This window comes from Erpetoichthys calabaricus, chromosome 14 (genome assembly GCF_900747795.2).
Source record: "Erpetoichthys calabaricus chromosome 14, fErpCal1.3, whole genome shotgun sequence".
Taxonomy (NCBI): domain Eukaryota; kingdom Metazoa; phylum Chordata; class Cladistia; order Polypteriformes; family Polypteridae; genus Erpetoichthys; species Erpetoichthys calabaricus.
The window spans coordinates 111,339,215-111,365,472 of record NC_041407.2 but is presented as its reverse complement, the minus strand read 5'-3'; the positions used below and the strand labels follow the sequence as shown (position 1 = coordinate 111,365,472).

Below are 26,258 nucleotides of genomic sequence, written 5' to 3'. Positions count from 1 at the left end.
GGCTGCCCCTGCTCTTCCTATGTACGGTCGCAGTTACTGTCATGACATCACACAGTCAGGTCTTTTACTTTCCTCCTGTAGACAGCGATGAGGCCAGTCACGGTGGGGTTGCCCACAAACCTGATGATGCTGTTGTCCTCAGGCTTTGCTGCACAGCCATAGGCAGCAGCCAGTTGGGTGAACAGCATGGAGGAGATCCTGTTGCCAATCCTCACGGACTGTGGTTTATTAGTCAGGGAGTCAAACATTCAACCAAAGATGGAGCTGCTGAGTTCAAGGGCTCTGTGCTTCAGCACCAGGCTGGGGGGCATAATGGTGTCGTAGCACTGGCACTGGGTGCCAATATGGACTCTTTCCAATTGACATTGCTCTTTTAGGTGGCTTGTCACCCTTCATAGGACTGCTTGCTGTTGCCACCCTTGAGGGAATTCTGTTTACGACACTGCAGGTCTGCTGCTTCTCTAGGCGCCCCTGCTGCTGGCTCAGAGGAATGCCAGCTCAGTCTGTTAATGACGCATCCTTGGCTAATGCCACCCGTCAGCGCTGTTGCCAAGTATTAAAGGCAGTGCTATAGTCGATGAACAGCACCCTGCGAGGGAGATGGCATCATCTACTGATCAGATGACACTGGAATGAAAACTGTGGCGGATTCAGAGGAGCTGTGGCGAATGTCGGGCATGCCTGGTGTCTCCAGCCACTTCATTGCCATGGAGGCTGACGCAATGGGCCGGTAGACGTCCAGGCAGGAAGCAGCAAGTTTCTTTGGCAAAGACACCATTTTCTTGAAACACTGGCCGCTCCAGACGTGTTTTGAGCAGACACGGGTTCGATCAGCAGCCGTCATTGACGCCTGCACCCGCAACTGCAGAGACTCTACAAGTCCCAGAATGCACCACAGCCTCCAGCCAATAGCACTGAGCGATCCTACGAAGTGCGCGAACGCGCTCCTGTGTCTGTTTAAAGATGGCGGACGAGAATGAGACAGCAGGCAAGCTGCCGCTAAACGAAGAGGTGGAGGATGAGCATGGACACTGCAGCGACTGTGAGAATGAAGGCCACCACTTTCACGACGGGTACATTTTAATTTTTCATCTTTCGCTTTCTTTCCGCGAGCGTTCGCGCTGAGGTGAGCGTGTCAGTGGCAGCCGGCGTGATATTCCTTTGCCCAAGAGTGGCAACCCAGGTGGTTACAAGCTAATCCCGGATGAGCCCGCCCACCTGTGCTGTGATTAGTGAGGAGGGATGATGGGCAGCGTGGTTCGTGGTCGGATTTGTCTGCTTCTGAGTCATGAAGACGAGGAGGCGGGACTCCCAGAGTTCACGGTAGAGGGAAATGCACGGGCAGAGTCGAGCAGTTCGTTCAAATGCGCTTCGCTATCGCAGTGAGACCTTAGCAAAGCGTGTCGGTGTTAAGCCAGGAGAAGCACGAGAGGCCGCCGTATATCCCTGAACGGTGTTCGTCGTGCCTTCACGCCTCGCATCGTGCTAGCGAAACAGGGAAGTCGGAGAAAAAGTGTTCATTGTGCGTCGGCTGTCAGAGCTTACGGCGCGTTGAGGGACCGGTAGCAGCCCGAGCTACGGCGCGTGTCACGGGGGTTTCCAGGGCTGAGTCCGGGAGGGCAGATGTGCGGCTCGGGCGAATACGCTGCAGGGCATCGCCGAAGATGCAGTCCCTCGATAAGCTGGCGCTATCCTATTAGAACGAAATCTCGGCCTTAAGGAGATTTGGTCACTCTGATCCGATCCGACAGTCCTCTGGCCACACCCCACGTGGAGTCTCGGGTGGGGCGCCTTCCATTTCGTTTTACTGTCCGCCTGAAGGCGCTGCACGAGAATCCATGCGCCAGTATGGGGGTTTAAGAAAAGAACCTGCCGTTGGCACGAGGCGGAAAAGCAGGTTTTTTTTTTTTTTTTTATCCTCCTCAACAAAAAGAGATGAGAGCAGCAGGTTATGCTTGGATCAACAGAACTTGTGCCAGATCATGTAAGGAGCAGGGACCTGAGGTGCTTGGGGCAGCACATTACCATTTATAAAACGGGAAAATAACGTGGGGTGGGACAGTGGAATGGCATGGCGCTGTTTGTTTACGATTAACTCCCGGCTGTCGTACGTCATAATAAACGTGCTGTGCCAGCAAGCTAAACCTCCCTCTGCAGTATTTTGTGTATTTCCAGAAAGATCTCAGAGACGAGATACAGTAGGACAGGAGAGCACTGCTGCTTTAGCAATGGTGGAATGTGCAGGCCCTCCAAATGCAACACACACCAACCTGGCCAGAATTACAGCTACAGCGGGCCTTCCAAGGTGTAGTCGACCTCAGGAAAGTATTTGAAGATGGTAGGTGGGCCTTGTTGTCTGTTGAAGCAATTTGGCTTTTTTACAGAAGCTTAATAAATAATAATATAACAAACAACAAACCCTTTCAGATATGCACTGGACTAGCTACAAAGGAAGCAAATAAATGTCTGACCCGGCAGTCCCAGTGAGGCACTTTACAGGCGTATTGCTGTGGGTATAATGGAGCCAAGTCTGAGTAACTCATGGGCTGAAAGTCCTCAGTGTTTGTGTGTCACAGAAAGGATGTGCAGCGTTGTTCTTAGTGACACTCAGTTTTGTCTTCATTCTCTCCTCCTCTTCTGCCGGTTCAAATGCTGCTATTGCCCAAAGGGATCCTGCTCTGTTGGGCCCCTGAGCAAGGCACTTTTACCCGAAAATGGCTGCAGGGGTGCAGTACAATGGAGTGACCCTCCAAAGGTCATGCAAAAAGACAATTTCCCCTTGGGGATTAGCATAGCTTATCAAAACAAAACACACAGAACTGAGCCTGCTGCCCCTTTATACTTAGCTTGTTGATTCGGTGGGCTCCTCTTGAAATGATGTGGCTGAACCTGCACACCATCACAGAGCTGTAGAAGAGGTGAAGGATCTCCCTACCCACAGAGTTCTCTGGTTTCTCTGCGTTACGAGTCCAGTCTTGCCCATCGATGGTGTGGACCCCCCCAAGTGCTTCCACCAGTGTTCCACATCCACTCCCTGAATGGAGCAGGAGTGCGGTTCTGTTGGTTTTGCTGATGTTCTCAAATTTCTCCCCCTGACCCCTCTCCTCTGTCTCGTCCCCCTTATTAGTGTAAGTGACTTGACCTGCTTTTAGACTTCCAGTCAGAGGTGTACAGCGTTCTGTGGAAAGGAGACGGGCCCGTTGCTTGTGGTGCTCCAGTGTTGCTCACACACTGTGGTCTGTCATCGAGGACACCGTCGGCTCATCCACCTTTGCTAAACCCTCTGCATGGATGGCTGGATGGCACTTCTAAACAAAAGCACAGCCTGTACATGAAATCCAAGTAGGTTAACATGAAATATGAGGTAAAGTGGGTGACTGTGGTGCAGTGGCTTGTGCTGCCTTTGCACCGATGCAGGAGGACTCTGGGTGGCAGTGCCGGCCTTGTCATTGCACATGCAAAGCTCCAGTCAAGGACTCTGTTGTCACCACAGCCTTCTACAAAGTGCACGGTGACCCAATTGTGTACCTTCAGGCCCGCAGTGTAAGAATGTACAGCGACACAAGACTGCATCAAGGGCACCCCACTTTATAACAAAAGACCAGAAAGACGAGACGGGGTGCAGCCCACTAATACATATGAGGAATTACTCAGTTCAGTTATTTTATTAGTCGTTAGGTTTATTAAACTAACTTGTTACTTTAACCTGGTTCTAAAATTTACAATAATAAGAGTTCTTAGGGTTATAAGGAAGAAAAGTTTATAAAGTCTTCTCAGAGGAGCAGAAGGGAGTGGAGACATTTAGGACCCTGACAGCCTGGGGGCAAAGCAGTTAAGCGGTCCGGTTGGTTTACCACATGGGAGGGGGAAAAAAAAAAAAAAAAGCCCTGCGTGAGGGGACAGTGACGTCAGCCTTAGCACCGGGGGCTTTGCGGAGGTCACATGTGTTGATGATGTCACGGCGGAGACGCACCAATGATGTTCTCCCAATCCTCTGTGCCGTCTTACGGTCAGTAATGTTTCAGTTCCGGAACCGCAGGCTCTCTGTGACACCCTCGTAAAATGGAGGACGGGTGGGCTGCCTTCTCGCATTGCAAATCCTCCCCACAGTTTTCTCTACATGCTCAGTTTTTGCTTCCTGCTGTCAAAGTTGCCGCAGTTGGCAAGGCAGACATCCACACTAATCCCCCCCCAAACCCCCCACCACACGGCCTTTTCTCCAAGCGTCTGGACAGTGGAATCACTTGCTTGGCAGGTAGAACTGAAGGCCGTTGTCACTCGGCACACCAGACCAGATGGAGCTGCCGAGTGGAATTTGATTTGGTGTCCAAGGTTTGTAGGGCGCCCTCTCTGGTCGTGTCATTCCAGTGCATCTCTAAAGTGTTAGCACTGGGATTGTTTTATGTGGACTGCCTGGCAAGTGTGCCCGTACTTGAAAGGACGTCTCCACGGGTCAGCAGGAGCTGACTGCTGGAAAATCTCTCATGCAGGTGTCCTCAAGTTTGACCCTGGAGGTCCACAGAGTCTTCAGGCTGTTGTTCCTCCCTAGCCTGTTCTTGTTCTACTCACTTCACGGCTGGCTGGCGTTTTCTTTCTGCCATTCATGTAACGTCACTCTTATCCTTGGAATGGAGAATCTAGAAGGTATCATCCAGATGATTGAGTGCCCACTGCAGATTAGCTCTTTCTCAGTCCTTCACCCCACCCTCCCTCCTTTTCGTTTCTTTTCAGTTTTTTTTATTAAAACTGACACTTCAAGAGAGACCCTTACAGGTATAAATGGGACAGGGCCCTTTGGGTTTGGTGGTATTCCACGTTCCATGAAGCACATTTATAAAAGCGAGTCGTGGCTCAGTAGGCCTGACCTTACAGTTGAGGCTCCGTCACTTCCACTAACACACAGTGTTTCTTGTCACCTAAGATAATCCACATTGTCAATCCTCCGTGATGGCTAAAGAGACCCAGAAGGGAGTGTGATGTCTTCAGATGGAGGGTCTGTGACTAGGGGTGTGAAGCTGGTGGGACAAGAGTTGTGTCCGGCCCTGCTGGAGTTTCGTTTCAGCGTCTGGGTGAGAAGTAATCCTTGAGTCGTATGAATGATGAAAACCTCCAATGACATAAAAGACACTGCGTCTGCGATCAAGAGAGACTGTGTGGCAGCCTGCATGGCACTTCTGGCTGAGCGTTGGCAGTGCCGTTTGACCTTAGCAGATTGAGAACGCTTTGTCAAGATGGCGCTGTGTGAGTGAAGCCCCCGGCAGCAAGTGAGAGTTAAATAGCAGAGCACACTTTAGCGTGACTGTGGTGGTCCTCAGTCTCGGTCCTGAAGGCCCCCGGTGGCAGTAGGATTTTATTCCCAGCTGGTCCTTGCTGATCTGACGAGGGCTCTTTACGCTGATGGCCTCTTTGTGCCCCACTGTAGAGTTCCCTCTTCGGAGGGCATTAGCTGCATGTTGTGTGCGTCTCTGCCCTTCTCTCTTGTTTTGTTTCTAAAGATTTCTCAACTCGGGGGCGTCATGGTGCACTCACTTGGCATCACGTGGAACCAAGCTGGCCAGATTGCTGCTGGTTCCTTTGTCATTTGCAGCTTGTTGTTGACTGGTGGCTGGCTGAGAAAATGGGGAACAAGTAAAAGCTGAAGGCAGCTGCTGAGCACTAGAATGAGCCGTGAAGGGCTTTGAGTCGTAACTGAAGCTCCGCCCACCCGCGTTATTACGCTAGCAGCATTGAGTGGGGTCCGGCCTGGCAGTTAGTTGAAGGCCCACCAGTACCATGACTGAGGACCCCGAATTTATAACAAGTCATCCAAAAGGAGAGCTGCAGGTTGGGGGCTCATTTGTGCTTGTGCCATTCAGAGTGACTGGCAGACATAGACGTGGGCAAGTGTCAGGCCAGAACTGGCAGTTTCATTTTACCAGCAGGTCCTCGGTTGCCCGTATGCGACTGGCGAGTGGAGTCCACTGAACGTCCTCGTGGACAGGGGCATGTTAGACGTGACACAGATTGTGACATGATGTGCGTGTCACAAGTGACCAGGGGCTTTACTGCTAACCTTTACTTGTGCTGGTGGTCTGAGACCCTCAGTAGCTGCAGTGTCATTTTTAGTTTTAATGGATCATATTGTTTAATTAGACTTGAATTCCTTTTCTTAATTTTCATTCAGAATGTTCGTCAGTGTGAGATGTTCCTCTAGCAAATTAGGAAGTGTTTATATTTTGTCATATGTTTAGATGTCTCTTTTTAATGTAGTGTGCCCTCTTAATTGGGTCGGGCGAGTGGCACCGACATCTTAGTGACCAGAGCGCCCTAAAGAACAAAACATTAAAACGCCAAAATTGGAAGGAGGGGCTGACACAAGTGACACAGGAGTTGAAGGGACGGAGACCGTCGCCCACAGTGGGTGCCAGGACTGACTGTACAGCTGACCATCTTACTGCAGCGCAGCATGGCTGAAGGGTGCCCAGGGGTCTCCAGGTGTGCCGTTTTGTTCGGTACGAGACGCTGATGTGAACCTCTCAGTGCCACGTTTCCCGAGACCTCGAATTGGCACCTTGTTTACTTAACGGTTTGAGCTTCAGGGGTCACGCCCTGCATTCCATTTGAAGTGGAAAGTCGGAGTTTTCAGCAGGAATGCCCCCTTAAGTTGGTTTTCCAACATGGAGACACAGGGTTGATGTGTCAAGTGTGAGTTTATTCAGCCTCCGATTGTGATGACATTATGAGCACTTCTGTTCCTTGGCCCCTCGTTGATTCAGTCGGACACACCGGGCTGTCCAACTTCTGTCTGTGGACATGCGGCTAGCGTGTACAACGCCGTGTAATGTGCCATTCACATCTGCTGAGGATTCTGATGGAGCAAACACAACGCGCGTGTCCATGTGCTGTTTCTTCTTTAGGGTCTCATTGACAAAATGGACCAACAGGGTCATTTTGAGTACAGTAATCCCTCGCTATATCGCGCTTCGCCATTCGCGGCTTCACTCTATCGTGGATTTTATATGTAAGCATATTTAAATATATATCGAGGATTTTTTGCTGGTTCGCGGATTTCTGCGGACAATGGGTCTTTTAATTTCTGGTACATGCTTCCTCAGTTGGTTTGCCCAGTGTGATTTCATACAAGGGACGCTATTGGCAGATGGCTGAGAAGCTACCCAGCTTACTTTTCTTTCTCTCTCTCTTGCGCTGACTATCTGTGATCCTGACGTAGGGGGTGTGAGCAGGGGGGCTGTTCGCACACCTAGACGATACGGACGCTTGTCTAAAAATGCTGAAAGATTATCTTCACGTTGCTACCTTCTGTGTGCAGCTTTTAAGTGTGCTGCACGGTGCTTTGCATACTTAAAAGCTCAAAGGGCACGTATTGATTTTTGACTTTGTTTCTCTCTCTCTCCCTGCTCCTGACTGAGGGGGTGTGAGCTGCCGCCTTCAACAGCTTTGTACCGGCCGGTGCTTCGCATACTTAAGAGCCAAACAGCCCTATTGATTTGTTTGCTTTCCTCTCTGTTTCCTTTGAAGAGGAAGATATGTTTGCATTCTTTTAATTGTGAGACAGAACTGTCATCTCTGTCTTGTCATGGAGCACAGTTTAAACTTTTGAAAAAGAGACAAATGTTTGTTTGCAGTGTTTGAATAACGTTCCTGTCTCTCTACAACCTCCCGTGTTTCTGCTGAAATCTGTGACCCAAGCATGACAATATAAAAATAACCATATAAACATATGGTTTCTACTTCGCGGATTTTCTTATTTCGCGGGTGGCTCTGGAACGCAACCCCCGCGATGGAGGAGGGATTACTGTAAACCCTTTGGGGGGCGGCAATGAAAATGTGACTTTGGAGTCATTTGTTCAATCAAAAATGAGCAGGTGTACTGTTTGCATCTGTGGAAGGAGTCTGCCCAAAGCTGTAATAGCTGGCATTGCCACCTCAAGTTGGCATTTCCTGTAACTGTCAGGCACTTTCTACAGTTCCTCCAAACGGGATTCTTTCAGCTGAGAGACTGTCAAGTCAAGTTTCCCCCCCACGCCATTCTGATGGGATTCACACCCGGGCTTTGACTTGACCAGTCCAGAGGCCTCCATTTGGTTTTTGTTGTTTTCCATTCCTTGGTAGATTTACTGGTCTGATTAGGCCCACTGCCAGGTTGCCACGTCCACTTTTGCTTGAGCTCCACTCTCCCATTCTCCTGAACAAAGAATCCCCAGGTGACTCCGTGAGGGTGAGCTGCCCAGGCGGCTCCAGACCTGAACGTTTCTCCCAGCAGGCTTTGCAGTTTTGCTGTGCGGCTCCTCGGCTCCAGTGCTGTGTCATCAGTTGGCGTGGCCAAGCGGCTCCGGTCTTTGCCTCGTCCGCCCCCAGCGCAGTGAGCCAGTCATCCTGGTCTTTGTCTAGGTGCCCAAGGGCAGACGTCACTCTTGCCCACGTAGATGTCATTTGTGCAGCCCCTTTCTGATGGCGGTCCGCTGCATGTTGACGTCCTCGGTGACAGGAGGTCCCATTATGACACACGAGAGCCATTTGTCAGTTAGTTGTTTCATTGTTAGTTCTGTTGAAGTGCTTGTCTCTGTATTAGTGCGTCATTAATGGAAGAGGCGGTTTGCTGTTACCCTTGTAAACGGAGTGCTCCAATTGTTTCTTGTCATTCTGCCCGGAGAGGAGTTGCATTTGAAGGTCTGCCTTGTGCTCCGTGAGGCCCGGACGACGAAGCGTTTCAAACCAAACGGAGCGTACGCCGCGTCCTGACGTGAAGCCGATGTAACGCAACCTTTACGAAAAGAACAGAACTGAAATTTAACAGAAGGCTAAGTTTGGAATGAAATGGAGAAGAAATCACATTTGTCACTCTGTGTGTTTATTCGGCGTGTGGAGTAACATTTTTTTTTTTTTCTGATCTGTTGTGATCTGTTCTTCTTTTTTTTTTTGTAATTTTACTAAACATTTTTAGAAGGAACCTTACTGGACTGTGGGATTTGCACGTTTGACTCTTGCTGGTCCCCGCTTTGCTCGAATTTTGTTACTGACGGCTCTACAGACGCAGGCAGAGCTGCCTGGCCTGGGTAGAGATGTTCACCTGGACAGTGGATCTGTCCGAAGACATCTAGAACCTTCTTTCTGAAAGCTCCTTTGATCAAACACACACACTTCAAGAACAAAGAGTAACGCTCGGACATTTTGTTTGGTTTAAATAAGCCCGGCTGAGGCGAGATCCTCCTGGTTCTCATTTGAGGTATTGGAGGGGAACGGCGGGCTGCAGAATGTGAATGTGTACTCGGTACTCAAATGTGGCACTTGGTGCCACGGCCCACCTGCCAAGTTGTTTTGCCTGCCTAAGGAAAAGTCATCCCAGATGGAGGATCACAGGAATCGTGGGAAATAGGGGTCCTTTCATCGGATTGGCTGGCCCAGCACTGTTTCAGCCGTGGAATGGCCAAATGGGGGAGGCAGCTTGAAGGATGAGGTCTCTAGGACTCTACACAAATCCAAATCTTATTATGGGATATATCATCTACTGTTAAATTCTGCTCTGTACTTCTTAAAATTTATATTTTTTATTTCTTACTATATTGAGGAATTGTTCTGTTCTGTGTACTGCATTGTATTGTATTGACCCCCTTCTTTTGACACCCACTGCATGCCCAGCCTACCTGGATAGGGGTCTCTCTTTGAACTGCCTTTCCCAGGTTTCTTCCATTTTTTCCCTACAAGGTTTTTTTGGGAGTTTTTCCTTGTCTTCTTAGAGAGTCAAGGCTGGGGGGCTGTCAAGAGGCAGGGCCTGTTAAAGCCCATTGCGGCACTTCCTGTGTGATTTTGGGCTATACAAAAATAAACTGTATTGTATTGTAATGTGGCCTGACATTTGGTGCGTAGCCTAAAGATGGCGTTGAAATGCCCCTCGGGTGCCCACGTGTTAACAAACCCATTTGTGGGTCACACTTCCTTTCACATGCGTGTTGGAATCGTCACTTTTGGCTACCTTGAGGGGGTCCGTGGCAGGGCGCCTTTTGTGAAGCTCCGTGGCGAGCTCGTTCCTAGCTAGGTGCGGCGCAATCGGCTCAGATGTTGCAGGTTGTTGGGCAGAACACCTGCCACCCACAAGGTAGAGTGGTACTCGAGAAAAGAAGCCAGGCAGGTGAGGGAGGTATCGGAGAAGATCCAGCAAAAGTAAAGTGACGTCAGTGTAGCGGAGGGGAGACGTGGCGCTCCTCGCTGAGCTGTGAACGGGGAGAGGGGCCACCAACTGCTCCGATAGCAGGGCTCATGGACTTCTCGTAGACCCCGAGGGGCTTGCCGGAAGACGTCCGCTGCAGAGGTGTAGACCCTGTTGGATGCTGGCAGGACGCGCTGGAGTGCGTATTTTATTGTGCCAGTCCTGCTTTTTACCGTCTTTGAGGGTTGCTTGGTTTTTGGATTTCTACCTCTGCTTTTCCTGACTGTTTTGCTGGATTATTTATGGATGAATGGCTGCGCCGCATGTGAGAAACAGTTTGCTTTTGATTTGGTTTGTTCATAAAAGCACCGAGCACATTTTAGACCAACCTTTACCAGCTGGCGCACTGGCTCATCCTCAGCCTGGGTTCAAGTGGCACATGCAAGCTGCAGGCATGCCAGGGGTCACACAGCCCCAGTCTGGCTGCATTATGATGTACCTGAAGAACCTGAACCTGCAGGTCATGGAAGTGAGCCTCACACTAGCCGACTGCAGCAGGGGAGCGCGACAGACCCTCCAGCACGAATGTTTAGGCCTTGACAGCCTCAAGTCGCCCATTGCAAATGAGAAAAAAGAAACCGGCGCCCACCCATTCTGAACCGAGGGGACACACTGACCCCCATGAGCGCAGGTGACAGCCCGACATTCTGAGGGAACACAACGTTCAGGGGACCCAGTGGTAAAACGGGGCCATCGGTGCCCCAAGCACGAGCACACGCCACCAAAGGTGCTCGAATCGGCAAATGCAGCATGAGGGGGGTCTGTCAGTGAGATGAGGTCCAGTCACCACCACAGTCCACAAGAGGAGCTTCCACACATCGCCAAACCTCAGGCTCTGCCAGTTGGCTTAGCTTTTCAGAGAAATCGAGCCCACCCTGAGTAGACGACTTCCTGCTGGCTGCCAGTGCCCAAGAAGAGGCCTGTGACGAAACTTTAGACGGGCCTGTACAGGACCTGTGCCTTCTTGAGCAGGAGGACCTTGCAGACGCAGCAAGATGTCAATCAATGACGGCGTAGTGTGTCACCAATGGTGTTCTTGGTGACTGTGGTTCACTGTAAGCGAGCAAACTGGCACATTCAGCAGAGGATCAAGTCTTTATTTCCCCCACTGTAAATAGGGCACTGGCAGCAAACAGGAAGTCGTCTACTCAGGGTGGGCTCGATTTCTCTGAAAAGCTAAGCCAACTGGCAGAGCCTGAGGTTTGGCGATGTGTGTCAGCTCCTCTTGTGGACTGTGGTGGTGACTGGACCTCATCTCACCGAGACCCCATCGTGCTACCTTTGCTGATTCGAGAGCCTATGGTGGCGTGCGCTCGTGTTTGGGGCACTGATGGCCAGGCACCTTCCTCCTGTTTTACCACCGTGACCCCTGAATGTGCACGTCTGTCAGATTCCTGAATGGCATTGTGTTCCTTAAGAGTGTCACCTTCGCTCATGGGGGTCAGCGTGTCCCCTCATTTCAGACTGGGCCGACTTGAGGCTGTCAAGACCTCAACATTCGTGCTGGGGGGTCTGTCGCGCTCCCCTGCTGCAGTCGGCTAGTGTGAGGCTCACTTGCATGACCTGCAGGTTCAGGTTCTTCAGGTTTTGCTGGCCTGAGCTGTTTCTTGGCTCGCGTCAGCACATCTGCCATTTAAATTACACACAGCTGACTGGGAAAGGAGGGTTTGGGTGAATGAGGTTTGCCCCGATTCACGTTTTCCTGTCTGACGTCTCCACTTTTACAGCCAGAAGAGTCTGGAGGATGAGAGTGGAGCAAAGAAGAAGAAAAAGAAGCCAAGAAAGAAAAAGGACAAGAGCGGAGGATCGGAGTCTGCGCTGGAGCAGTCATCCAAAGTAAGTGTGCGATGGGATTGTTGTGTTGTGCATTGTTATGTAGGCCCTGTCATGATCCACATACGGAGCCGGCAGATGATGATGATGATGTGTCCACCAAGCGCCACTCCGGACCCTCCCTGTTGGCCTCTCCTTGACATCCCCATCCATCAATGAGCGGCCACTGCTGTGAGTCTTAGCACATGGAGCCCTCTGAGGGGCAGTGGTGCCATCAGCACCCACCACATTTATTTCTGCAGCACATTTCCTACACAGGATGGAATTCAAAGTGCCACCAGTGGGTTGTTTGACAAGACTTGTCTGATAACATGGCCAGATTTCTTCTTGACCACACTGAGTCGTACTCCCATTTCTCCAAGTTATGTCTGCTGCATCACTAGAGAGAGAACAAGGGGAGACCAAAATGAAAAGACCCCGACTTCACGGCACTGCCCTGTTGACGTTCCTGGAGGGGTTGAGTTGTTGTGTTTCTGTTGCATTTTGCCACAGTCCAGGGATTTGCTTTGTGGTGCCACTCCTCAGCCAACCTTCATCTCACAAAGACGCCCAGTAAATTAGGAGAGCTCCGTGGCACGGCTTTGAAACTGCAAGTGGCACCAGGCTGAGCCGAGTGGTCTCCCAGACGCTCCAGCGGTTGTGCACTCTGTGTCAGTCCCCCACAGAGAGACCCCCATGTCTGCAGCCTTGGTTAGTTTCGTGATCACTTAGTCGCTTTCCTTCTGTTTGACCCCCTGCTTTAATTGCTTTAATTTTTTTTTCTTATTCTGCCGAGTGAAATTGACTTTGACCAGAAATGTAGAAATGTTTGTGTTTGTGCCATCGCTTTACGTTTCTAGTTTGATCTTTCTTTTGTCATTCTCCTTTGAATTCACCTCATTCGATTGGAACAAAGACCTCGGGCAGCAGGGGTCCGTCACCCGTGTGCTGGTGCTGATGTCCACCCTTAAATGGAGTAAAGTCACACCAGGTAGTCGTCATCGCCGCCCCGAGTGTTCGCTGATGTGCGTCTCCGCTCGCCGTCTTCAGGTGACACTTGGCCACTCTGTTCATGTGACAGTAAAGACCCTGTGAACTGCTCAGTGCTTCTCATTTTATTTTATTTTGTAATATTGACTGAAGTGAAACGCCAACATCACAATGCACCTCATTCGGTCCCACCGGCTGGTCGTATTGTCCTAGTTTTATTAATTTTAGATACCTTAACTTTTTGTTTGTAGATTTGTGATAAACTTAAAAAAAACACAAAGTCATTTTGTTATTTCTGGGGAAGCCTTCTGTGATGGCAAAGCTGAGATGGCAGTCGGCTGCAGTGTGCGCCGCTCCTGTGAATTCGAGTAGCGCGACAGCCCCCATTGGGCTCCTTCGGTTTGCCAGCAGCATGGACTCCAGAACTCATCCTGCTTGTCCTCTTCAGATGGACGGTGGGATGTGTAACGGGCAACTGGGTCCCATGCCCGGCTGGGACGCCCCTGCTGCATATGTTCCGGGGGAACAGCCATGGGCTCCTCAGTACCTCACCCGGGACGCTTGGTGGCAGCCTCCCTGGGTGACGACGGTGCCTCAGTTTCCTGCAGGGCTCCATGGGAGATGGAGTTCTCCACAACCCTGTGGGGATCTGGGGTGGCCGCCAGGGGGTGCTGCATGGATCCCAGAGCCTTTGTAGACACCCCTCCACCCCACCTGGATGGGCTATAAAAAGGTGTGGAGTCGGGAGGTCAAGAGAAGAGGTCTTGGAGGTGGCCTGAAGAGAAAGAGGCATTGGATAGTTGGCCTGGACCTTTGGGGACTTTGGGGGTTTGTGTTGCACCTTGTAAATAATAGTATGGCTAATAAATGTGTGTTGGATGATTTAAACGTGTCCGCCTGTCTGTGTCCGGGCCAAGCTCCACAGATGGCATGCTGCAGGCCCCCCGCCAGGTTGCATTGTGTCCTTCCAGGTCCCACACTGTTGTGCCAATCAGACGATTTGTACCCCTGCCACTTTACATTTTGTCCGGCAGGCTACATGAACAACAAAAATGAAATTCTGACCCACACATCTCTTATCATAAAGTGCCTCATCATCATCATCATCCCCAGGCCAAGCCCAGGGTCCAGGAAGTCCAAGACGTCGTTTTGTGTTTTTAGATGGCGTGTAATTGGCAGTTGAGTGTGCCGAGTGGTGGGCCTTGACCACAGCTGGCCTGGGGGGTGCCCAGTGAACCAGTTGGGAGCTGAGAGTTAATACTTCAGATTTCCACGCCAATATGTTAACAGAACAAATTGGGGCAGATATTTGCTAGCAAGAAAAGGCGGCCATTTTGTTTGTTTGCATGATGTGCTGCTGTCCAGGATGGCAACTGCAAGTCCTTGTGAGCCGCCATTGTAACTTAAATTGATAATTTTGATTATTTTGAACCAAAATGTGATATTAGAGAGAGCAAGCGAGCGCACCCCAACACTTATGGACACGTCCTGCTGGGACGGTCGGAGAATTCAACTGGTTTAGTCCAGAGGAGGGGAGCTCATCCAGGTCTTCAGAATCCTCCAAGGTGTCAATAAAGCTAACATTGAATGAGATACTCGAGCACATCGGAGGAAATGAAGGGGAAGTTTGTTTAAAACTGAAGCCACTTGTTTACGCAAAGCATTGTGGGACTCGGAAACAAACTGCTGAGACGTGGAGCTGGAAGAGAGACGGGGACCGCGGAGCAAACGGCAGTCAAACACACCCAATGGCCTCTCGTTGACTGTCACATTTCTGATGTCCTCGGTGAGCTCTCAGGACACCTTATGGTGTGTGCTGCACCTCCGCGTCTGTGTGTTGTCTGATGTCACGATGATCATACGAAATATTAGCAAAGGAAAGTGTGTTGTGATTTTTATGTAAGAATTCCATGAATAGCCGAGCCTGAAGTGAACATCTCTGAGGAGCTTACGTTGATGTCCTTGACTTGTTTGGAGTCTCCATTGTGTGCGTCTGTGTCCACCAGTCAGTAGCCACTCGTTACCTCGCAGGTCACAGTACTTGTCCCTGTGTGTCTTTGACACGCTGGTGTTTTGTAATGACAGGGGGTGACGCTCTGTCTGTCTGTTTTCTATAAAGAAACCCAAATCTCCGCACAGATGTGGTCGCCATGAATAATGAAACAGAACAGTCAGGCGGCCGCAAGTGGAGAGTACAATATAACGCAGTGCTTGAGGCCACTTGAGTTTAGACGGGTTTGAAACCGAACTGCCAAACCAATCCAACAATGAAGAGAACGTGTCGTGAGATAACGGACCATTGAAGATAAAAGGCTGGTGATGAAATGCCACGTGGCGCGTTTTAAACATGTGAGCGAGCGCTCGCTGCTGAGATTGACATCATACACACTTGAGCTGACGTCGGGTTTGATTGTGTCACCAACTTCAACAAACTGCTGTAACGTGACAGGGCAGAAGGACAAAACAGAACACCGCGGCTTTAAGTCACCAAGGATGGGTGGGCACTGTCACTGGGAAGCTCCCCTGCGAAACAAAAGTAAAACCCCCAGGTGACAGTAAAATGGCCCCGTGACCGATACTACAAAGGCGGTTTTTATTCTACGTGTGTGAAGTGGACAGACGAGAGCTGACGTGTTGTGTGACATGAAGAAGCACACCGGCTCATGGAGTCACTGGGCCGCTGACAACGTCCGAGTGTTATGTGAGTGCAGGTCAGCACCACAGACCAGCAGGCACTTTATGAGCTTTACTTAAGCAGGGGGCTATTGAGGCAGACGAGCACACTGGGGGGCCGCACCAGCCTTCCCTGTTGTGGCCTCCTCCTCCTCTTCCTCTTCCTCCATCATCATCATTTCCATTAGTATTAAATGATTTTATTGAACTTCACTCCTCTGTTGGTTTGTTTGGCTCAAATCTTCCAAATGATTTTAAACCCACTTTTGGCGAAGCAAATTTTTTCACATTTTTCATTCGTGTTCAGTATGGATGACAATGCAATAATCTGTCAAAACCAATTCAACTCCGTTATCAGTGGTTATGCGATTCCAATTAACGCACACACAACGATGACGGAGAGAGAACAGAGTGAGAGACGCGTCTGATCTTCCAGTGAGTGGAGTCGGTGAATACGCAGGCCCACGTTACGTGTTCACTCTTGTGTGAGTAGCCGTGATGACCGCGGTGAGGAAGTGTTGGCGTACGCTTGCCGCTCTGATGTCGAGATTTCTTTTTTTCACAGCTACTGAGCGCTCAGGGCCGTTTTAACAGCATTATAGGCCCCCCGGGCAAAGCAGTGCACTGGCGTCCCCTGCCTACGCAACCACTCAGTAAGCCACAGCATACATAGATTACTGTGGGGCCCCCGGGCCACTGTGACAGCCTGGCCAGCACTTAGCTCATAATAGCCTGAACAGAAAAATGGAGACATCTGCAAAGACAATCGGTTATGTCAGGGGTGGGCCGCCTTTCAGCCGTGTCGTGCCCAACCCGTGTTACAATGTTATTTTGCGTGCCAACGTAATTCTACCAATTTGTTTTGGACCTAGTTTTGTAAAACTTATTTGTATGGAATGTTATTTGATTTTAATAAAATCCAAAAAGAAAACCTTCCAGTTTTGTTATTTATGGTATGAACATTTGTCCGGTTACAAGGGGCATACTTTTGACGCTCTTACAGTGTATCCAGAAAGTATTCACAGAGCTTCATCACTTTTTCCACATTTTGTTATGTTACAGCCTTATTCCAAAATGGATTAAATTCATTTTTTTCCTCAGAATTCTACACACAACACCCCATAATGACAACGTGGTGCTTGTTTTCCTCCAAACGTGACGCCTGACATTCACACCAAAGAGTTCAATCTTTGTCTCATCAGACCAGAGAATTATCTTTCTCATGGTCTGAGAGTCCTTCAGGTGCCTTTTGGCAAACTCCAGGTGGGCTGCCATGTGCCTTTTACTAAGGAGTGGCTTCCGTCTGGCCACTCTACCATACAGGCCTGATTGGTGGATTGCTGCAGAGATGGTTGTCCTTCTGGAAGGTTCTCCTCTCTCCACAGAGGACCTCTGGAGCTCTGACAGAGTGACCATCGGGTTCTTGATCACCTCCCTGACTAAGGCCCTTCTCCCCCGATCGCTCAGTTTAGATGGCCAGCCAGCTCTAGGAAGAGTCCTGGTGGTTTTGAACTTCTTCCACTTAAGGATGATGGAGGCCACTCTGCTCATTGGGACCTTCAAAGCAGCAGAGATTTTTCTGTAACCTTCCCTACATTTGTGCCTCGAGACAATCCTGTCTTGGAGGTCTACAGACAATTCCTTTGACTTCATGCTTGGTTTGTGCTCTGACATGAACTGTCAACTGTGGGACCTTCTATAGACAGGTGTGTGCCTTTCCAAATCATGTCCAGTCAACTGAATTTACCAGAAGTGGACTCCAATGAAGCTGCAGAAACATCTCAAGGATGATCAGGGGAAACAGGAGGCACCTGAGCTCAATTTGGAGCTTCATGGCAAAGGCTGTGAATACTTATGTACATGGGATTTCTCAGTTTTTTTATTTTTAATAAATTTGCAAAAATCTCAAGTAAACTTTTTTCACGTTGTCATTATGGGGTGTTGTGTGTAGAATTCTGAGGAAAAAAATGAATTTAATCCATTTTGGAATAAGGCTGTGACATAACAAAATGTGGAAAAAGTGATGAAGCGCTGGGAATACTTTCAGGACGCACTTTATACTATTGGTCATTCAGTATTTTAAAGTGCATAGGATCATATGTGAAAAGAATGTTTTGTCGAATTTGAATTTTCCACACATTTATTAAAAATTGTATTACAAATTCTAAATTACAAGTTTATTCAATACAGAATACATACCGTATATACTCGCGGATAAGTCGGGACTTGATTTTATTGTATAATTTCTGGTATTTTATAATGTTGGTCGTAGAAGTTGAATGTGGAAAACTCCCACTATTGGTCCAGGAGAGTACGATATGCCAACACCTGCCCTCCTGAGAGGGGGGCCACAGAGCACACGGCCTTTTTTTTCTGCGCTGTTATCAGCGGGTGCTCCTCACCCCTCTCTCTCTATTGTGCCCACGTGACCACACGGTATTTAATACCTGAACTATTCTGAAGTGACGTTTGCACTGATTTGTGTTTTTCGTGTCTCACACCCTCATTCCCCTTTACCTTTATCTACGATGGAGCGTTTGATCAGAAGAAAATATGAAGCTGGTTTTAAATTAAAAGTCGTTGAAGTGGGGTAAGAAATTGGTAAAATTCGATGTGTCTGAGAAACTGATGTGAGATTGGAGGAGGCAAGAAGATGTAAAAAATAAAAATAAATAAGTGCCGTATTTTTGAATGTGCTTATGAGTCGGGGTCTGATTTTTCTGATCAATTTTTTGGGTTTCAAGACCCGACTTGTACACGAGTATATACGATAGTTTGAATAAGAAAAAATGATCAAGAATTCTGATTTGATAATTTGTTCTTTATTATTAATCAATTAAAGTGAAGCAATTGTATAACTACATTTGGTGGCTTTAATTTTGGTTCCACTTATTTGACTACAGTAAGTAGTTTGGTTCTTAAAGCCCTTTTTTCAGCTTCTTCACGTCTCTCATCAGAGTTTTTAAATGTGTTTAGTTTGATGATGATGATGATGTCTTTGTAGACTTGCACAGCATAATGCACACACATCCTTCTGTTGTACAAATCCATGTTCATTCGTCCAAAGAGTCAAGCAAACGTTACGAGGTTTGTTTTAATGGACCACGGCCTCCACTGAACACGTCGTTTCACAAAACGTAGATGAGGACGTGGGGTCTGAACGCGTGCGCTGTGATTCAAATGTTTTTTTTTTTTTTTATCTATATTCCAATTCAGTCAGAATGCCATTCAAAATCATTCCGTGTGCCACGCTTGGCACTCATGCCATAGGTTGCCAACCCCTGTATTATGTAATACTTTTAAAGAAGCTTCCCATTCATGAAAACTGATTTACAGAAAAATCATTTGCAAAATATCTCAAAAGCGAAAAAGTAAAAAAATATATATAAAAAATGTAAGTAAAATGATTTTATGTAGTTTAGTTATAAATGCACTAAAAATCCAAAAGTCAGTTTTCGTGGTTTTTCGTGGTTAGCAGTAGATTATGTGAATTTCCCATTGGGATTAATAAAGTGTCTGTCTGTCTGTCCGTCCTGCTGGCCCCCGACTGATACAGGAGGAAGTGGCTGAAATGAGGCCTTTGATTGGCTAAGGAGGCCCCTTCATATGTGGGACTAAATAAAATGGGGGGGCGCACATCAGTTCATTTGTGTCAGTCCATCAATTCATTCTCTTCTGTTAACAGAAAGCCAACAGCATTGCAATTCCCCAGCATGCTACACAAGTTTCACAAACCGTGTGAATCCGTTCATTTATGTGCGCCCACCATTTTTATTTTATTTATTTATTTATTTTCCCCCCACTCGTTACGCCAGGCACTGGGGGCCGCTGCAGACCCTCCCAAGGCTGTCTGTCTGATCCGCCGTCCCTCCGTCTCCGCAGCTCTTCACTTCGGCCCCTCGATGGCAGAACTTTGATGAGGTGGATGATTTGCTGCCTCGTGAAGAAGAGCAGAAAAGCTGTGAGACCCCCCCAGACCCGTCGGAGTGAACTGAGCCTGACCAGCGAAATCGGCCCACCGGCTACTTGTCACTTTTATGATAAGTAAGTTTCAACACAGGCCAGTACATCCCACCAGAACGGTTAAATCCTTGTTCAAGGGAAAATCAGAGACCACCTTGGAAGTTGAGGGGAAACACGGGTGCGAATGTCATGTGAAGAAAGTAAGAGCGACGGACACTCGTCACAAAACCCAACCACAGCAGCGCACCGGCGTGTGTACACAGGGCCTGCACCCCCAGAGTTCACCCCACCGCCGGGGTCCTCACTATAATGGTTGTGGTGGACGGCTCACCGGGGAGTCCATGACTTGAACTCCTGAGGGCAGCAGGACTGGCGGTGGGAGCCGAAGTTAATGGCCGGACAGGCGCTGATCTGAGCCGCTCATCTTCTCTTCATGAGGCCCAGTTTGACGTTCCTTTGAGTTCCTTGTACGTCCAGTAGGAGTCGCTTATCGTACTAATGCACATCATAGTGAAGTTAAGGTGGTCACCAAAGCCGTGTCGCAGCATGTTGAAAGTGCACAAAGGCGTCCAATTAAGGTGACACAGCAGCCCCCCGTGACTGAGAGGCCGTCACACACCTGGTGGTGTTCAGGAGACCCAGATGGTGCTGGAGAAGATGCAGGGCGGCCAAATGACCGACGTTGAGAGAAGACATGGGTACAAGGGCAGCTCCAGGGAGGCAGGCCACCCCTTTGCTACGAGGTCACCCTGGTCCTCTGATCGTGGAGTGCGAGGTGCCCCCGAGCTATACTGCACAACTGTGCCCTCTGCTACATGCAAAGCACCTGCTTGTCTCCTTGAGCATTAAGAGCGGGGGCTTCACCTGACACGCCGAGGGCAGTCGTTGTGGGTCATGCGGGCACTGTGCCTGCCCAATGCACAGAGACTGGCGCCGTCACACGTGTCCCATTCAGTCGGCCGTCACAGAGGCACCAAGGTGGATGCCACAGCATTTAACAAACTTGCACTTCCGCCATTTTAAATCACAACTGAACACGTTAAGGCGCGGCTTGAAACTGTGTGCCCCCCGGGGGTGCCTTACCTACGACCACTGACTGAGAACAACCAGTGGTCAGAGGGACAAGGACAAGTGAGGGTCTACAATCCAGTTCAGCCTGTGGGGTTATGAGCGCCTCGCAGACATTTAAATAACGGAGAGCAAGGGGCTCTTCTTCAGTGTCTGCCCGACGGCCGCCCTTTCTTCATCGTTCACAGCGCACGAAACCCGAATGCCGGTGACCCGCTGCTCTCGAGCTCGTCTGGGAGTTGAAGCTCTTGGCGTATCTCACAGCGTTCATCGTGCTGTTTGTGTGCTCCATTTACGTGGCTCACGTGACGCCGAGGGGAGGCCTTTGTTGTCCGTGCTTGCCCCTGACCCCGTCATTATTGTTGGTAGGTTGGCACTGTGCGCTTTACGCCATTGAATTGGTTTTCTTTTCGTGTTGTGACTTCTTAAAAGTAGGTCGGCTCATTGAGCGCTTTGCTTTGTCTGTTATGCTGCGGCCTTGAGGACCCCCTCGGCCTGTATGAGGGTCTGCGAGGCCTTGTCCTGGATCGAAGGGGCTTGCATTCCATTTGTTTTGCTCTTCCGTGGTTTGAGTTTGGGCCAGGGGTTTTAATGGCTCCCCTCCGTGCCTTTGAATTAGGGGTCTTAGGACCAGGCCTGCCTGCTTTGTGTGTTTTTATTTTTTTTAAACTCATTTTGCGGGTGATACCATTTTCTCGTAAGCCCTGTCGTCCATGCCGTTCCTCTTCAGCTGCTGTGTGTTGCACTGAGGCACCATGGGAGCTTTATAGCTCTTAGCATGTGCCTCTCGGGGAGAGTCGTGCTGTTGATGTGCTGCTCAGTCCACAGAGAAAACACGAAAGGAGATGCCACCAAGATGTCCCCTCATCACTCCTAGTGCAGGGCAGTGGCACCACTTTGACTGCCATGTGTGCCACCAAGTGCTCGAGGAGCATCTCATTATGGACTTTTGATGCTGTTTGCCACGACTGACTTGTATTTGGACATTACAGGTTTGCCCTGGCATGGCGCATGCCCGCTTGTCTCTCTCTTCTACCCATTTGAATTAAGCTCCCTCCCGTTGGTGTGATTGTTCAACCACATGGCCTCAGGTTGCTTCTCTCTGCTTCTGATACTTGGCCATATTAGTGGAACGCGAGGTGGGCTTTATATGGACAAATGGGCACCAGATTGTGTCACTCGTATCCGCATCGTCACTTTCTGAAACCTGGAAACAAGACGGAGGTGCCCACGTGTGTAGTTTGAGATAGCCGAGTAGCGAGAGGCCTGGCACTGATGTCCCCATTCTCATGTCGGGCACTCTCGCTGCCTGCCCGGAGCTTGAGGTGATGCCCAGACTGTCCTCCTTTTGGCAGCCAGTGAACTGAAGGCACTTGGAATGTATAAGTTGGCATCTGGTAGTTGTGTGCATGGTTGGGTCCGCTGTGCCCCTGTGCCATTCATTCTCTCCACATTCATCACCCCCCACTCAGCCTAATGACGCCTGGTAAAGGTTGAGGTCGTCTTTAGACGGTGCAGTAGTTTAGAGTTTGCCATTCTGGAGGGCAGGGCCGAGTGGGGTCTCAACATACCAGGGTGCGACTTGTTGTTTGGATACGTTACAGCAGTTGGCATCGTCTGCCGAGTTTGGCTCTGCCTTTTCTAGAAGTGTCTGTAAAGCAAACAACCTCGTTGGCCTAAGCGCATAAAGAATGAAAACCAAGGCAAGTAACGCAAATCGGAAAGGAAAATGAGTGATGAAGATGATGATGATGATGGTGGTCTTCAGAAATAGAGCATTACATGAAAGGCCGCCTCTCCACACGAGCGCACAGACGACTGGCCGGTGGTTTGATTTGCAGGCCGCTTTTGTTGCTCCTGCTGCTCTTTTCTTTCCCTTTGGGGGTCCAGTAGATTGTCTTGGCTGGGGGGGTCTGCCCGAAGTTCAGTGGCATTTCCATTTCCCTCCTTTGTGTGCCCACAGGTGAATGCTCTGCCAGCGGAGAAGCTGCAGGAGATCCAGAAAGCCATTGAACTCTTCTCGGTGGGGCAGGGGCCTGCCAAGCCCATGGAGGAGGCGAGTCGCCGGAGCTACCAGTTCTGGGACACACAGCCTGTGCCCAAGTTGGGTGAGTCTGCCGAGCCCTTCATGCTCCCTCGTCCTGGCAAGCGGGGGGCAGCTAACAGAGGGGGTCATGTCGGGCAGTGCCGCCACCGCTCGAGGCTGCCCGACCCTTAACGTGTGCTCTGCCCGTTTTCAGGGGAGGTCGTGATTTCCCACGGACCCATTGAGCCTGACAAGGACAACATCAGGAGTGAGCCGTACTCTCTGCCACAAGGCTTTAGCTGGGACGCCCTGGACCTGGGCAACCCAACCGTGGTAAGGACTCCGAGTCTTAGTGAGATGACACGAGAGCAGCTCAGGTGGGCAGACGCTCCACTGATGGGCGCTCAGCAGGAAAGCGTGGGCCGCGGTGGGCGTCGTGCCATCCTCCCTAATGCCGCTCTCCCGCCTTTTGTCCTTGTGACAGCTGAAGGAGCTCTACACCCTGCTCAATGAGAACTACGTGGAGGATGACGACAACATGTTCAGATTTGACTACTCGCCCGAGTTCCTGCTCTGGTAAGCCCCTTGTGCGAGTGCCAGGCTGCGCCCGTCTGTGACACCCTCTCTGCTAACTGAGCGCCCCTTTCTCTGTCCCTCAGGGCCCTTCGACCTCCTGGCTGGTTGCCACAGTGGCACTGTGGTGTCCGAGTCCTGTCCAACAAGAAACTGGTGGGCTTCATCAGTGCCATTCCCGCTGACATTCAAATCTATGAAACGTGAGTCCTGCCTTGCTGGCAAGGCCTGTTCTGCCAGTGCCCGCTGTGCTCAGGCGTGTTTGATCAGCGAGCGTCTCAATGCAGAACCTGAAAACAGTCTACCAGCAGACAGCGGTACCCCTAGGCTGTTAACAGAGACGCTGCCCTCACACCTGTGTGCCCCCTCTCTCTCAATGCCATCTTTATTTTTCACTGCCAGAGAGAAGAAAATGGTGGAAATTAACTTCCTCTGTGTCCACAAGAAGCTGCGCTCCAAGCGTGTTGCCCCCGTCTTAATTCGGGAAATCACCAGAAGAGTCAACCTGGAGGGCATCTTCCAAGCGGTATACACCGCTGGCGTGGTCCTCCCAAAGCCAGTCAGCACTTGCAGGTGAGTATGCTTGGTGGCGGCACCGTGGCTGTTCAGGGACGCCAAGCCCACCTCCTTGCTTCTTAAACGCCCCTCTGCAGGTACTGGCACAGATCGTTGAATCCTCGCAAACTCGTGGAGGTGAAGTTCTCCCACCTGAGCAGGAATATGACCATGCAGAGGACGCTGAAGCTCTACCGCCTACCTGAGGTCAGTGCCCACTGGGTGACTCCCCAGACTGCCAGTGTGCTGATGGCCTCCTGCTGTCATGCTGATCTCTGCCATCTTTGATCTTGCTCGTGTTCAGGCCACCAAGACCCCAGGTCTGCGATCCATGGAGCGTAAGGATGTGCCCGCCGTTCACGGCCTCCTGCGGGAGTACCTGTGCCAGTTCCACCTGACGCCGTGTATGAGTGTGGAAGAGGTGGAGCACTGGCTGCTGCCCCGCGAGAACATCATCGACACGCACGTGGTGGAGGTGGGTTACCGAGGAAGGGTGGCACGGTCTGCCCAGTGGGGGCACTCCGTCTCATTCAAGTGCCTTTACTGTCTTCCCTACAGAACTCCGAGGGGGTTGTGACGGACTTTCTAAGCTTTTACACGCTGCCCTCCACCATCATGAATCACCCTGTGCACAAGAGCCTGAAGGCAGCCTACTCCTTCTACAACGTGCACACCACCACGCCGCTGCTGGACCTCATGAACGATGCCCTCATCCTGGCCAAGTCGGTAAGTACAGATGCCCTGGCAGCATTGGCATGTTTGAGGGAGATGGAAAGAACGAAAGATGGATGAGAACATCCAGCAGTGTGACATGCTGGTCCTGCAAGCTGGATATTGACTGGCATCCAAAGGGCATGGTCTGATCTGAGGCCAGTGTCCTTGGCCCTGCCAGGGCTGGGGGCACAGGAGGATGGCTGTTCATACTGCCCACTGCGCCAACAATAAGGATCTATGATTTCCGATCAGTCCTCCATACTGGCGTTGTAGACAGTGGGGACACTAACTGTGAGCGGGGCAGCCGTCTGTCTTCAGGCACACACACTGGCACACACACACACCCAGCATGTACAGCACGGGACTAAATTATGTGCCAGCAAGTGGGTATTGCAAACCGGCTTGGTGGGCTCTGTGGTTACCTCGCCTGGTACAGTTTGTCACACTTTTACACATGACAAGAGCTGGCATGTGCCCACCATGAGGTGCCATCTCCTCCTGCCCACTGTGTTAGTATAGCAGGTGACTACTGGTTGCTTGGTCCTATTCCAATGGCATGCACGTCATAACCCCCCTGCCCCTCGTGTCTCGAGCCTCAGTTGTCCGCCCTGCCTGCCTCAAGACGCCGTGGCACGTGGCATCTGCTCACGCTGGGCCGGCAGCTTGGCCTCCCGCCATCACAGCTGTTTACTGCAGGCGTCCGGCTTCCTCTGCAATGTTTGTACAAGTGGGACGTGACGGGCAGCCTCACGCCAACTCCTGCCTGCTGCACTGAGGCACCCTGACGTCGGCTGATGGGTGGTCCCCCGTCTCCCCCATCTGCTCTGATTTCTCTGTGAATTTCTCCACAGAAAGGCTTTGATGTCTTCAACGCGCTGGACCTGATGGAGAACAAGACGTTCCTCGAGAAACTGAAGTTTGGGATCGGCGACGGAAACCTGCAGTATTACCTGTACAACTGGAAGTGTCCCAGCATGAGCGCCGAGAAGGTGAGCGGGGTGCCCGCGGGTGCTGCTTAACCCGGGTTGGGGGTGCTGCTGCTGCTACTACTCTGCCAGTTTCAGGCTACGCTTATGTTCATGGGGACCTGCTAAAGCTGTGAGCCAGTGCGGTGGCACAGTGCCCCCTGCGGGCGTCATGGCTTAGGAATGCTAACCTGGGCTCCCAGTGACGACAGATCGTTTCTGTCTTGCTAGGTGGGCTTGGTGCTGCAGTGAGAATCAAGGACCCATGGATCCCACCTGCTGTGGCATCGTTAGAGGAATGAGAAGAGAAATTGAGTTGACTTGTGACCTTTTGACCTGCGCCACCATGGGAGGCCCACCACCTCACCTGGCACTCCAGGCAGTGGACCCTCATTTTACACACAGAAAGCAAAAAACACAAAAAACAAAAAAAAAGAAAAGAAAAGCGACTGGCGTCACATCACGAGACTTGGCATGACGCCCCCTGCTGCCGTGCCTTTGCATATTCACTAAATCTTGTTGATCTGGCATCCAGAGCGGCCGCTGCCACGCTGCCTCGTAGAACCATCGCCCGTCCAGCTGCTGCTTCGCTCTCGCCAAAGGATGCGGGCCCGGCCCACCGCTCGCCGGCGTGTGATACGTGTGGAGTGGATCCCTGTGTAAGGTAGCGCCCTGCGGGTCATAGAATATCCGAAATAAAAGAGTAAAGCCA

General features: G+C 50.5%; 1 protein-coding gene across 1 annotated transcript; it reads left to right on the top strand.

Moving 5' to 3' along the window:
• The first annotated feature begins 914 nt into the window (after nucleotides 1-914).
• On the top strand, nucleotides 915-26,258 carry nmt1a (N-myristoyltransferase 1a). The gene is made up of 12 exons (XM_028819625.2): nucleotides 915-1,073; nucleotides 11,935-12,043; nucleotides 22,677-22,821; nucleotides 22,954-23,072; nucleotides 23,224-23,315; nucleotides 23,399-23,515; nucleotides 23,715-23,885; nucleotides 23,966-24,074; nucleotides 24,172-24,342; nucleotides 24,426-24,593; nucleotides 25,433-25,570; nucleotides 25,778-26,258. Exons 1-12 carry the CDS (start codon nucleotides 964-966, stop codon nucleotides 25,796-25,798), a joined length of 1,470 nt encoding a protein of 489 aa, XP_028675458.2. The 5' UTR covers nucleotides 915-963; the 3' UTR covers nucleotides 25,799-26,258.

What these genes read in the sequence shown, in the direction of transcription:
- nmt1a (XM_028819625.2), top strand. Translation starts at nt 964, where the DNA reads ATGGCGGACGAGAATGAGACAGCAGGCAAGCTGCCGCTAAACGAAGAG. An exon ending in TCGACACGCACGTGGTGGAG is followed by an intron (nt 24,343 to 24,425) that starts GTGGGTTACCGA and finishes TCTTCCCTACAG; the next exon opens with AACTCCGAGGGGGTTGTGAC. An exon ending in CCCTCATCCTGGCCAAGTCG is followed by an intron (nt 24,594 to 25,432) that starts GTAAGTACAGAT and finishes ATTTCTCCACAG; the next exon opens with AAAGGCTTTGATGTCTTCAA.